Raw genomic sequence first — 14,697 nt, 5'->3', positions numbered from 1 at the left:
CAGCTCTCCTAGGGCTGGCCCGAAGGATTACACTTATTTTACGTGGCTAAGAACCAATTGGTTACTTAGCAATGGGTCCTACAGCTTATTGTGAACGAACCATTATAGCGAGAAATGAATTTCTATCACCAGAAATAAATTCCTCTAACTCTTCATCAGCCGGGCGGAATGAACTCCGGCCCATCGAATGAGTCTGAAGCTCAACCAACTCGGCCAACAAAGGGCTACATTCAGATGAGTTCTAATGTTACTAGGATGTATCTAAAATATATCATATTGACATACTCATGATTTTCAGACCATAAAAAATTGATATTCAAAACATTTTTGAAATACTGTACTTTTTGCTTATTTTTTACATGATCACATTATCATGAATACGACATAAATTTTTTCCTTAATATTTCAGGAAGGTTGCTTTTATTTTTTTACTTTTATAAAATTCAATTATTAAACTTTGATTTAATGCATTTTATGGTATTTCTAACCCTTTAGTATACTTGTATAAAATGAAAATTAAGAAATCATAAAAATCCAAAATTGTACCACCAGTGGTACATATGGCCTTTGAGTCTTGTTTACAATGTACCACCAAAGGTACATTTGGCAGTTAACATGTTTTTTGCCATTTTTCACTTTTTCCTACTCCTTAATCATAGCTTTGCTAATCCTGTATTTTCTTAAATGTTAAAGGTAGTAAGTGGCATGCAGGCTCATGCTTATAATTTTACTTTGAACATGTGAAGCAGTCATACATCTGAATGATCTATAACTTAACACTTGTCAAAAATTATACGAATAACTTCATGTGCCTGAAGAGCTTCACGTTGGCAGAAGGCCATTAATGATTCTTAAAGAAAATGAGCATTGTGGAAGTCAGAGTCCTCTGAGAGCAATGGAAATTATATTGCTCACCCATGATAGTAATAGTTCAATCAAGGAAATTTCTTTAAATGGCATGGAGAAGGGAAATTCTCTAGAAATGTCGATCTTCCATGAAAAAGTGAATCAGTTGGAGATAAAACCACCATGCCAGAGTAAGGGGTATTTACCAGAAACAGAACATTTTTAAAAATTAAACATTATGAAGATTTTTTAAAATCAAGAAAGGTTGAAGTGGGAAAGACTGAGCAGTGTAGAACCCAATTCCTTCCAAATTTACAGCCAGAAACTTGGGTTAGTCTAAGTGGACAACTTAGGCCTATGGGACTCGAAAACAAACACTACAAAAGAAAAAAAGTGGACCCTATGGAAGGGTTGAATTTCTGTGCTTCACATGGCACTTCTGAAATGTGCGTGGTCATACTCAGTTGGCAGGGTACATGTCACATTTTTAGTGATTCTCATGTGAACCCAAAAGTAATAAGTAAAAAGTTACAGCACTTGTTGATCTTGAAGAAATTTAAGTGCTTCTACATTACAAGGTGTCAGTATGTTGCCATTCTGCTTTATTATAATACCTTAGTATTGTGTTTTGTAATTTTATTATTAAGCTGCTTAGGCAGTAATTTGTAACTTCCCTTGTCGCCTCCTTATTCAGTTGTTCGCTCATTTAACTTTTGTATTACCAATTGTCATTGTTTTTACATGGTTGCTGGGCGCTTGGTCTCTCCCCTGTGAAGAGGGGTGCTCGAAAGCTCTTTTGTGGAGGGCAGAGTCTGTTTTTCTGAGCCATCATCTTAAGGCATTTGGATTATTTCCTGCTGCTTTGATCCATTGGTATTGATTTGGGAGCACCTGCCCTTGTGGAATCTTGCAAGCCTCATTGATTTTGCTGCCCTTCGCTACACGTGGAGGATTTGCTTTTCATCCATCATCGCCCTTGGTTAGTTAAGCTGCCTAGGGGACCTCTCTGATTTTTGTTAAGATAATTGCATACCTGTTGAGGTCATCAGCTTGACAATAGCACAGCTCTTGTGGTCATCCCTGTGCAATTGTCTTTGGGCCCATTATCTCCAGATGTGGAGATTGTGGTATTGAGGAGATCACAGTGTGATAAATGTCCTTATTTATAGACTTACTTTAGCTTGTGTGTCGCTAGGCTATTCTGTGCTTTTAGTTCCCTTCCTACTTTCTGGGCCCCCTTTTCAGTATGTGTTGCTTTCCTTCATAAATGGTAAAAGTGTGTTTTTGTTGATTATATGTAAGGGTATTTTTGTTTTCCAATTATGTGTATATTTACGAGGTTCAGGTGGTACTTCTGCCTGATGATTATGTATTAAATATTAAGTGGTTTTTCTCAGGGTTTATATGTCCCCCTTGAATAGTCTTGCACATTTAGTGGTTATTTTGGCATATGATTCCACCCGTTGTGGACTTCATTGTAGGTAGGCGAATATTGAAAAAGTATTTTTACAGTAAAGTGTGTAGTATTCGAAGCAGGCCATTACAAGGGACAAAATGGTAGCTTGAATTTAGAAAGTATGCAAAAGGAAAGGAACTTGGACATTCAAAATCATGAGATGAATAAAATCCAATTTCAAAGAGGAGAGAAAGATAAGCCCCAATATAAAATATAAGACTTCAACCCCTATGGTGCATTTACGATGGAAAATCCATTAAATTTCATGAAGAATGGTGAAATAATCTTCACTATAATTTCAAAAAGCAACTCAAAAAGTAAGCATGGAATAAACAGAAATTAAGTGACTTTGCTGTAGTAAGCTCTGACAGTTTTGCTAATTTTAATGTCCATAGAGCAATTCATATGCTTTGTTGTCTTGTAAGTATTTGCTAGGAAAACTTAAAAGCTTTCAAATACAAAAAAGTAAATACTAGTTTGCCATTTTTATTACATTTTTTAAAGTATTATGAATTATCAAAATAGGTGCATATATTTGTCATAAGATTTGGCTAACATATAAATTACAAACCTAAAAATGAACAAATGTTAAAATGGTACTTTACTTGAATGCAAATTACATTTAAAAAAAAAACTGTTTTATACCCATGTACCCTAAGCCACATTTTTTCCTTTGAACTTTAAATAGGATGGTTGCCTAGGAAACTAACGGCTTCCAAAAATGGAAAAATCCTATAGACGAATATATTAACTGGAAGAAAAAACATTACTGTACTGTACTGTACTTGCTTGAATCAGAGAAGTGAGCCTCAACAATTAAAAGTCTGACAGGAAGGAATATATATTAAAAATTTTAACAGTTAATTTGGAGAAATATCTTTTTTGTAGCAAACTTCAGTATCTGGGTTAAGTGTCTTGATTCATATACACAGAATATATATACATATAATCAGTTCCTTACCACTGAATGGTTTTGGGATGTAAGTAATCTGCTCATTCTTACAAGGCTCATAAATGGAGTTTTTAAACTAACAGCCGATACTGCAGTTTTGATAGAACACTATTCAATTTCAGAACTCATACTGAAGGCTCATTTTCATAGTCTCATAAATTGGCTGTTAATAGTAACAAGTGACTTGTGAATTCCTATTAAAGAATAGTTTAATGTATGCTTTGAAGAAGAGTTTCATATATATGCTTAACCCAACATAATGGCTGAACTATGAAATGGGTGCACTTCCAGGTAATGGCATTTTCTGTCTCTCAATCCACACTGAAAAACATCAGTTTCTTATCATAGTATCAACATTAAAATTTACTTCATTCAACTCTGTACTAAATACTATCTTTGGAGGGGACACATGTAACATAATAGTTAGTACAGAATGTGATTTCAAAGTTTAAAACCAATCTAATGAGTCAGAGAAGTAACATTTTTTGTCTCCTTGAGTTATATTTAAAAAATAAATTGTAGTAAACCCATATTTTCGTAAAATACACCGAACACAAAAGACCCAACGAGTTGATCAGAAGAAAACAAAACAGAAAGTGTGCAAAATGTTGCCTTTCTGACCTAGATACCAAAGCAGGTGTTGGACCTTGATATTCAGCATTTAAGAGACAATAAATCCAGAGCAACTTACCTTGTTGTCTTCAGTCAGCATGACATGGGTGGATAGCATAAAGCACTCCTGTCTTTGTTTTTTCATTGCTGTACTCGCTCCAGTTGATAATGAAAGCTATTACTGTAAATGCATGAATTTCATGGCTTGTTAAGCAATTTCCTGAGGTCCCATATCAAACACATTCATACAGTTTCAAAAATAAAACTTACCTTTTGATCTAAATGTTAAAATCCTTTGAAACAATGGAAATACCAATACAAAGGTGATGAAAATTTCACTTTTAATTTATGAGATGACTAAATTCTGGTTTTAAATTTAACATGACTTTGCCATAGTAAAACTATGCTTATATAAAAAATAGAATTCAAATTACATAAAAAATTATATAAAGTGATTTGATTCAATCTGGCAAAGAATCTAAAAACATACCATACTATGGTAATAAACCAAGTAAGTCTCATTAGTGTTTGATCAAAATAACAATTAGAACTTCAATATCTGGTTCAGCTGTCATCAGCTACTGATATAATGTCCAAATTAATCAAGTGTCTCATTGTTGGTCTGCCATGAGGACAATTCCATGGCTGTTCAATTTCTCCCATGTGGTCAACAAGTTTTCGCATTTGCTGATTCGAGAGGGCTGTTCCTATCATTACAGATTTACGACAAGCTCTGGATGCAAACATGGCTCTCACACGAGAAGGTCGGCACATGACACCTGGAGAATCGGACAACATGAATATAAGTTCATCTATGTCTTCTTTGCCAAATTCCCACCCTCGACTGAAAGGCATTGATGTAAGACTGACTCTTCTTCCCACACACTTTTCTTCATCAATTTTGAACATGAATCCATTTTTCTCAAAAATATCAATATTGTCCAACAAAATAGACTCATTAACAGCTGTGAGCTCCAGCGACTGTGGAATTATAAGTCTCTGATTTTGAAGGACACAAGTTTGCTGCAGGGTCTCAAAATTGTATTTTTCATCAGTAGCATGCTGGTCAACTATGAATAAATCAGAACCAAATCTTGTTATTATGAATCCTAGGTTGAACTGTCCCAAGATCTCCATCTGAAAAAAAAAGAAACATAACTCAACTAAAACTATGGAAGATCATACATAAAATTTCATTTATATTCTTGAAGTAATGCATTAAATAATTTTCCTATTGATGTACTGCATCAAGTACAGTACAGTTATTTTCTTAATTAATTTGGTATGTTATGGTTCCTAAACACTGACAACCTTGGAGCCAACTTCTGAGCCCTTTATAAATACCACAGACTTAAACACCTAAAAAGACATATTTTGAATACAAATTTCCTTTGTGTTAACTTTATTTAAATAAAAAAACTATGATTGTCCCTACACAATATACAAACCATCGGTCCTTTACATTAGGAATTACTTACAGTGGACCTGGAAACGGCCGTTGAACTTTCAGACAAGGTAGTTAGGCAGTTAACTACCATCCAGTAGGCGGGAGTCCCTCCCACCTGGACGTAAACATTCCAATTTGCTTTCGGGCACGTGGTGCAGACGTTTGTTCTTCCCTCTGCCCTGATTGTCGTTGAGCTGTTTTTCCCCGTAAAATCTTTCTTTCTCTGTTTTTTGCTTGAGTATATGTGTGTTTGTGATTTTAAATATGCAAACCCACAAATCTGACAAGCCTGTTTGTAAAGCCACCTTCCATCAGCGTGTGTGTCCTGAGGTTGGCGGCAAGAAATGCGGTAGTCTCCGCTCGTATGTTGAAGTTGATCCTCACACTCTCTGTTCCTCCTGCAGAGGGCACATTTGCTCACATGATTCTACTTGTGTTGAGTGTTGTTCCTGGTCGGCTGAGCAATGGGTGAAGTTTGAAGGGAGGAAACGGTATCGAAGAAGGATGCCAAGGCGTCATCTGAGGGTTATATGTCCCTGACTACACCTTCAGTGGCTAACCCCCTTCTTCCTCGTTTCTCACTCCTGGCAAGCTTCCCCTTAAGGCTGTCTCTCCTTCAGGAGAGGACTCTCCATCATCTTCACTGGCTTCACTGGGCTGGGCATGGAACGACAGTGGGGAGCAGGTGATCAGGATGACCTCCTCTCAGGGGCCTCTCCTCGCTCCGGGGAGGAAATTTTTCCCTCTGAGTGAGTGGAGTTTCCCTCTGCTAACCCGACCTTTTCTCCTTCCAGTTTGGCTGTCGAGCAGTTCCTTGGCAAGCAAGCAAATGATTTGGATGCAGCTTGGCGATCCTTGGGTCTTTTGGGCCTCTTCTCTTATCTGGTGAGTGCTCCAGTGGTGACCCACGCTGCCTCTACCACCACGGTGACGATGACAGGGTTCACTAAGATGCCGGTGACTGTCTCCTCGCATTCCCTACCCAAGTGACTTCTGTCCCGGCATCCCTGCACGCAGTGCCCCTGCTCCAGGTTTCGCTGTGGCCCCATCATCCCTTGCTGTACTGTCAATAATGGTTACCACCTCTGTGCTCCATATGATGGTTCCTGCCCCTGCTGCTCCTGTGATCTTTGCTGTCAAGGCCACTGTTACTGCTCCACCTGCCCTGGCTACCCAGCTGCTCCCATTGCCAATCCTGTTACCAATGCTCCTGCCACCCAGGACGCTCCTGTTGCCCTGGCTGCTCCTGTGATGTCTGCTGCTCCCTCTTGGATGGGGGACTTGACCACCATCTTGAAGAGGATGACGAAGAAGTCAAGGAGGAGGTCACGTAAGGTGTCATCCTCGTTGTCTTCATCGACTTCGTCTTCATCCTCGTTGTCTGCTACCTCCTCCCCTTCCTCTTCCAAGGCTCATCGGCCGAAGAAGAGGAAGGCTGCCTCTCCCCCACTTAGAAGTCCCGCCATGGGGCTTTAAGAGGCTGCCTCCCCTCCATAGGGGAAGCAGTGGGAGCTCTCAATGGCTCTTCCCAGCCTTTGGGACCGGGAACCGAATCGCTTACCTCACCAGGGTCTTGTGTTTCGGGAGCTGCGGACGTGCAGACCTTGGTTTGTGCTCCCGTCACCAGTCCTAAGAAGTCCGCTTCTACGACTGTGCTGTGTCGGGTGCTCATTCGCGAGTCACCCGAGCACTTGAGCACTCAAGTCTCTAAGGAGTCTCAAGCATCCCGAACCAGTGCCAGAGAGACCCTCACTGTCTTGGTTCAGGCAAAGGGCAGGAGAAAGAGCCCAGTCATGCAGTTGTCTCGGTTCTTCCTGCTGGCACTACAACAGTGCTCGGCCAGGTTCCCAGCCTGGTGTCTGGGTCCTGAGGGTCCGAACACCTGGAGAGACAGAGTGGAGGTCCCCTGTCTAGTCTTCTTCTCAAGAGGTTTCAGCCTAAGAAGACTGGGACACATCAAGAGGACAGCGCAAGTTCTCACCAGCCAGCAGCGCGCTTGACCCCGCCCAGCACCCGATTGCTTTTGCGCAATGAGCTTGGCTCAACTCGCACGACCCTCTATGCTCTCCTTGGGACAGCACTTCGCTGAGGCATAAGCGCTCTCCTGGACTTGTGTTGCCATCATCACCGGGGGTTGATGACTGCAGCGGCCCGCCCCTCCTACTGGGTCCACTGGCAGAACTGGTGGGAGTGCCCGATCCTCCTCACCTGTCCCTTCAACCTCCTGGGGTTTTACCAGGAGGTGTGAGACAAACAGCAGGAACTCTGGAGAGTCCTCTCCTCAGAGTTTGACTACGAAGGCCTACGTTCCTGACTCGGTCCTTGGATCGACCCGGTCGTATGCCCAAGTAGTTCAGGATGGATCTAAGGAGTCTGCTGAGGTTCTCCTCTCTGCTGGGAGAGTAGATCGGAGGACCACACCCTGGAAGGACTCGACTGTCCTCTTCCTCAGGATGCGGACACTGCTGAAATACAGAGGACCTTTCCAGAGATCATCACGCTGATTCATCAGCACAGTGATCTTGGGGAAGGGGTCATGGCCTCTTCTGTGGATCATCCTTCGTGCCTCGAAACCTTTTGGGGCCCTAAGAAGGAACCAAAGGTTACGGTGGGACTGCAGTGGTCCTCGCTTTCCAAGGGGGTACTCGACCAGGTGAATAATCTTGCTTCTGGGCAGGATAATTCGCTTCAGTCGAACCGCTCAGACAAGCTCCTTCCCCCTACTCTGCCTCATCAGAAGCAATTTTACACACCCTTGGAGGGGTCATTGCTGACCAAGCAGGTTGACCCGGACCTGGTTCATCTAGGCCAGGGTCTCTCACTGCAGCAGCAACTTGTTTCGGATGGGGTCTCACTTTTGCAGCAAGAGGCAGCGAGCCTGGAGGCTACCACCATGGTGGCCCTCCAGGCAGTCTCCCAGCTGGATCTGTGGTCATTCACAGTATCCAAGGTGGCTACCTCCTCTGGCGCTATTGTTCCAGGAGAGGACTCTGCCTTCGGGAGACTATGCCAGTCTAGAGGTAGAGCCATCTCCTACCTTGCCCACCAGACAGCAAACCTGTGGGCAAACCTGGTGTTGAAGAGAAGGGATGCTGTCCTGACTCGGATCGCCATGTCTGTAGGCCCCAAGTCGGCACTGACCCTACGGAACGGACCGTTAATGGGTTCTGCCTCTCTCTTCCCTAGAGAGTTGGTGGATGCTGTGGTGGACAAGTGTCGGACCGAAGAGAGCAACGGCCTTGTCCATCAGGCAGTGGCTAAGACCTTCGGGTCTTCACGTGCCACTGCAGCCCAACCTTCGTGTCAGGCTAGCACTTCCTTGGCCCCTAAGACTACCCAAGCTTCAAAGGGCGCCCCACGAGAACACCCAGCCTCCTCCTTCTGCCGGAAAGGGCGCGCAATTGTGCCCCTTTCAGCCCATTTTCCAATCTGGAAAAGGGGGCAAGGGGAAGAAGAAGGGAAAACGCTAGGGACAGCGTTCCCCTACAGCTGCTGCCACTGGTGGGGGGTGCCTGTCGAGCCACTGGGCAACATGGCAGCGATACGGAGCTGAAACCTGGGTAGTGTATGTCCTTTGGGTGGGATATCTACACCCCTTCGAGTCTCTGCCATCGCCATCTCTCAACAACTCTCCAGTCTTTCTCCTAACCTACGTTCCTGGTTTGCTGAAGGGCCTCACACTTGGGCAAGAAGTGCAAGCCACGCTGAGCAAGGGCACTGCTGTAGAAGTCATGTCAGATCAGTCCCCAGGCTTTTACAGCCATGTCTTTCTCATAGAGAAAGCCTAGGGGGGTTGGAGACCAGTAATAGACCTCTCTCCCTTGAACCGATTTGTTTGCCAGACTTGGTTCACAATGGAGACGGCGCACTCCATGCTCACCTCCATTAGGGAGAACGACTTCGTGCTTACAGAGGACTTGAAGGATGCATACTTCCAAATATCCATCCATCCGTCCTCTCATAAGTACCTTCACCTTATCCTCGAGGAGGCGGTGTTCCAATTCAGGGCACTCTGTTTCAGGCTCTCAACTACTCCTCAGGTGTTCACACAAGTGTTCACCCTGGTGTCAGCTTGGGCCCATTCACGCAGGATACGTCTGTTGAGGTATCTCAATGATTGACTCACCCTGGTGAGCTCCTGCTCACAGTTGCTTCAGGACGGATCAACCCCTCGAGTTTTGCCGTGATCTAGGGATTGTAGTAAATCTCAAGAAGTCTGATCTCACCCCAAAGCAAAGGATAAAGTACCTGGGCATGCTGATAGATACGGTAGCAGCTAGAGTCTTCCCCTCATCCTCTCGTATCAGCAGGTTCAGGAAGGCAGCACAGCTGTTCCTGTCTCGACGGGAGCAGCCTGCTCGGCAATGGCAAGTCATCATCAGTCACCTGTCATCGCTGGAGAAGCTGGTCCCTCATGGGCGACTTCACCTTCGTTCCCTTCAGTGGAGACTGAAGGAGTACTGGTCCCAGTCTTGAGACCCTCAACCCTTTCTCATGCCTCGGGGGGAAGTGAGAAAGGATCTAGACTGGTGGCTGGATGACAGGAACCTCCTAATAGGAGTATGCCTCCATACTCCCCCTCCAGACAAGCTTCTGTTCTCAGACGCGTGGACTGAGGGATGGGGTGCACACCTGGAGGAGTTGCTGACTTCGGGAGTGTGGAACCGAGACGACAAGCACCTTCACATCAACATCCTGGAGCTCAAGGCAGCCTTCCTTGCCCTCGAAGAGTTTTGAGTGATGGGACACTCCGTGGTGTTGATGAGCAACAACACCACGGTGGTGGCACATGTCAACAAAGCAGGGGGTCTCGTATCCCTTCCACTTCACCTGTTGACGATGCAGGTGCACGAGTGGGCGGTAGCTCACTCAGTAGAGCTGTCAGCCAGATACATTCCAGGCATGAGGAATGTAGTGGTAGACAAGCTCAGCCACCAGAATCAAGTGATAGAGACGGAGTGGTCCCTTCACTCAGACATCACACGGAGAGGTTGTTCAATCTGTGGGGGCACCCAGTCATAGATCTGTTCGCTGCCCACCACAACAGAAAACTTCAGATCGTCTGTTCAGTTGTGCTGGACCTATGGGCCGCTGCGGAGGACGCTTTTCAGCACCCCTCGACGTCTACACCTTCTCTATGTTTTGTTTGATTCGCAGGGTGATCAGCCAACTGTTTGTCACCCCAAATCTCAGGATAATTCTGGTGTATCCCGACCTGCTAGCTCTGCTCTCCGGGGCACTGATTTTCCTCCCGGGCCCAACCTTCTGTATCCACCCCACGTAGAGCAATACCACCAGGCAGAGCAGTCCGTTTCTTCACAGCTGGCAGTTATCCAGCATCTCTTGCAAGTGAGAGGCTGTTCGTGCCGCAGCAGAGCTACTATTTAGCAGGTCGCGGACTTCCTTGTCTTCTTTCGCCAAGAGAAGCTTCTCTATGTTTCAGCCGTGAAAGGCTATAGGGCCGCACTCAGTCTAGTCTTGCGACTGAAGGATGTAGACAGCTCTCCTCATTGGAGATTTTGCTACTGATGAAGCTTCGAAAGGTCTTGCCCTCCCAGGGACCTCAGGCCCTTTGCGTGGGATGACTCGTTTTGAGGAGCCTGACTCATGCACCATGCAAGCCTTTACGAGAGTAGTCAGACAGGGATCTGACCCTCAAGACCGTCTTCCTGCTTGCCCTAGCATCGGTGAAGAGAGTTGGAAAACTACATGGGGATCAGTTATGCTCGATTTCATAGCAAAGACTCAAAACCCATCAGTCCCTGATGCTAGGTCTAAGTCCTTCATGATCTCCTCCCTAGAGGACTTTGTAGATAATCACCCAGGTGAGATGCTACTTTGTCCTGTTAGAGTGCTGCGGCACTATCCGAAGAGGACTTGTCATCTCCAGCCTGAGTGTCGACGACTCTTCATTAACACTGGCTTGTCCAAGAAAGAAGTTCCAAGAACATGATTTCTTTCTGGCTTCGTAGTTCCTCATTGGATGGGGTGGTATCGTTCTCAGCTAGCACTCTTCTGGGCCCGCATTCAATTCTCCAACTGGCCAGTGAAGAATTAGAGAAATTTACTTCTGGTGACATAAATTCATCTCTTGTTATAATGTTGTTCGGATTTCAAAATAAGCTGCAGGTCCTGTGGCTAGGTAAGCAATTGGTTCTTAGCCATGTAAAATAAATCTAATCCTTTGGGCCAGCCCTAGGAGAGCTGTTAATCAGCTCAGTGGTCTGGTTAAACTAAGGTATACTCAACTTAACTTTCTGGCTTCGTGAGACGATCAGGAGAGCGTACTCTGCTGCTGGAGAAGACGACACCGGTACCTTCCGCCCAAGAGCTCATGAAGTCAGGGGCATTGGTCCAACCCTCGCATTCCAGAAGAACCTGTCAGTCCTCAGGCACTGAAAGCAGGGGTGTGGTCTTAACAGACCACTTTCACCTCTTCCTACCTTCGGAACATTGCCCAAAAGTCCTTGGACACTTTTTCCTTAGGACCTGTGGTGGCTGCTCAACAAGTTGTGTGGCTTACCCAGCTCCTCTAACAGGACAGGACAGGGTAGTATTTCACCTAAGATGTTCAGTTGTGGATGTGGGAATGACTGCGGAAGTGACTGTCCTCTCCTTCTTCTCCTTCCTTCTCATCCTTCCTCTCTTCCTTCAGGCAGAGAGTGGACTCGAGCTGTAGCATACTCGATCTGGCAGTCGATGCAGGTAAGTCTATACATCGAGCTTCCATTCTATTTTTCCTTCCAGGATTATAGAAGCAAGCCCACTCCTTCCCCTAGCAAGGGGAGCAGGTAAGTCTATACATCGAGCTTCCATTCTATTTTTCCTTCCAGGATTATAGAAGCAAACCCGCTCATTCCCCAAGCAAGGGGAGGAGGGAGACCCTGACAATAAGACAAACCCAATACTTGTATTTGCCTTACTGTCTCCGACTCTTAAGGTCCATCCTAGCCTTTTTCCGTATGAGGTTACATTTTCCTCTCTCGCGCGAAAAAGACCCAGAATTCTGACAATTGATCGTGTGATACTACATTCCAATCAATTTGTCAGAGGCAGGTTTCTCTTCCTTGCTCTATCGACCAGGAAGAGAATCCCAGGTGTGGCGAACTCCAGTCAGTTCAAGAGACTCACTCAGATTCCTCCCTTCAACCAGTGAGTCTTCCTAATGTAAAGGACCGATGGTTTGTATATCGTGTAGGAACAAACCACAATTTTCTAAAGTAAATTGTATTTTTCCTAACTATATAAACCTGAGGTCCTTTACATTATATTTTTATGCCCACCTCATTCCACCCCTCAATACGACACCTGGGCCGAAAGGCAAATTGGAATGTTTACGTCTGGGTGGGCGGGACCCCCGCCTACCGAACAGTAGTTAACTGCCTAACTACCTTGTCTGAAAGTTCAAAGGCCATTTCCAGCTCTGCTGTAAGTAATTCCTCATGTAAAGCACCCCAGGTTTGTATAGTTAGGAAAAATATAATTTATTTAAAAAATTTTTATATTTGCACAATTACTGTACATGAAATTCCCCAGCTTTGAACAATCCATTTGAACAATTTTATTGGTGGTAACAGCAATATTTCATTGCTGTAGATAAAACAACACACTGAAATTTGTAGAATGTTTAGAATGCAACAAGGAAGCAATATGTATAGAATAATATTTGTACTGTAGGTGCAGATTTTCAAATAAAAAACAACATATAAAACTACTTTTGCTTTGTTCTATACCTGAGGTCACTCTGTCTACTAAGTTATCTTACTGCATTTCATAATTCTATTTTCAAACCTAATTGCATGTTTTTTAAATATTCCGAAAGCTGAAAGTCTTCATTCCAAGTGCTTTTGCATCTATGTTGCAAAGAACTTAGATCTTTAGTAATGCAGTCATGAATTGGAAGTGAGACCTTAAAAATAAGTAGCAACCATCTGAAATTGACAGTTAATGTTATATGCCTTTTTATTTTTAAGTCTTGATTGCTTCAGAGCACATCTAGCCTGCCTGTACCACACTGTTCTGTAAAGGCAGTGTATGTCCTAACTGATAATGGTCCACACACTGTTTAGCAACAAGAAGGAAGAGACATTTTTTCTGCAATAAATCCCATAAACTTTGGGATACCTGAAAGAGACTGGTTTGCTTAAGATACAACCCATGCAGATTCTAAACAGGTGGAGTGGTTCCATTACAAGAGCTGTATTGAAAAAAATAATGGACAAGGAAGAGTGATCAGATAACTAGCAGCATGTGATATCCTTCAACTTTTAGTTTGTTGCTACATTCTTGGTACAATACTACTGTACACACTGAATGTAATTTTCTATTCTAGTTTAAAAGACCTGCATATTTTAAAATTATGATATGAGTTTTCTATAATGCTTTTTTCTTTTCTAACCACATTCCAGACAATGATGTTATGCTTCCAGCAAATACAACACTTATGTATGCTGGTCACTGCTCTCACATAATTAGACAGAATAGACAGGGCCCATATCTATTCTAAAGGCCAGTTCATTCATGACCAGACCCCCCTGATTACTGGACATTTCAAAAAATTAATCTTTACTGTGAATTTTTCATGCATCAGCAGGCCAATGGATGGTTGAAGTCTGCAGCTGACTTGGATATCTTTAATTGGTTTCCGTTACATAATACAGGCTGCAAGCAATGATCCATATCAGAAAAAGTTGATTCTAAAGTTGATTTCAATTTCTCATCTTCAAATTTGTGGGAGAACTTGCTTGATGTAAAGAAAAATCTTCAGCCAAAGCCATGACAAACCCATTAAGAGATAACCTGTACCATAAATCCATCCTTCTTATATGGCCCACATTCATGGTCTTTGAAATTCCTAGACACTGCAGTCTTTAAGACAGATGGTAGTACCAGAAACTACACATGCACCACCTAGATCCACAGCTATGTGGTAATTACCCCTCTCATTTTTAGGTGTCTGCCGCACAGTTAAAAGCTTAGATTATGCTAAATGGTACTCAATTGACTAAAGAAATCACTAAATTACTGAATCATTAAATAGTTTTGTCCTTTACATAGCTATATTCAAACACTTTATTAAAAATAACATCTTAACAGGTAGAAGATATTTTGTTGAGAAAATCTTTCCAACTACATACTAGTAAACAAGGAACATTTGAATACCGTACTACCTTTTGGGGGAAAATTTGTCTTTGCTTAACTTTGCAATTCAGACTAAGTGGTTTAGGATAATTAGGTAATAAGAGGTTCATTAGCATTTGGTCTGACATTCTTCTTTAATTAGAGGTTCATTGATTAACATTTGGTCTTACATTTTCTAAAGGCTTTATGCTTGTTTATATAGGTTTAGTCACAGCATTTAGCATGTGAAAAGTAAGTCTTTTC

The 14,697-nt window shown here is 43.3% G+C and overlaps 1 protein-coding gene across 2 annotated transcripts in view; it reads right to left on the bottom strand.

The window, feature by feature from the left end:
• Positions 1-4,190: 4,190 nt before the first annotated feature.
• Positions 4,191-14,697, bottom strand: part of Pms2 (mismatch repair endonuclease PMS2) — a 61,081-nt gene continuing 50,574 nt past the window's right edge. For both annotated transcript variants that reach the window (XM_067126458.1, XM_067126459.1), the window contains exon 12: positions 4,191-5,003. In XM_067126458.1, coding sequence (XP_066982559.1) covers positions 4,431-5,003 — 573 coding nt within the window. In that variant the 3' untranslated portion in view covers positions 4,191-4,430. The remainder of the gene's footprint in view (positions 5,004-14,697) is intronic.

Source organism: Macrobrachium rosenbergii, chromosome 24 (genome assembly GCF_040412425.1).
Source record: "Macrobrachium rosenbergii isolate ZJJX-2024 chromosome 24, ASM4041242v1, whole genome shotgun sequence".
NCBI lineage: Eukaryota > Metazoa > Arthropoda > Malacostraca > Decapoda > Palaemonidae > Macrobrachium > Macrobrachium rosenbergii.
This window is presented reverse-complemented; position numbering and strand designations above follow the sequence as displayed.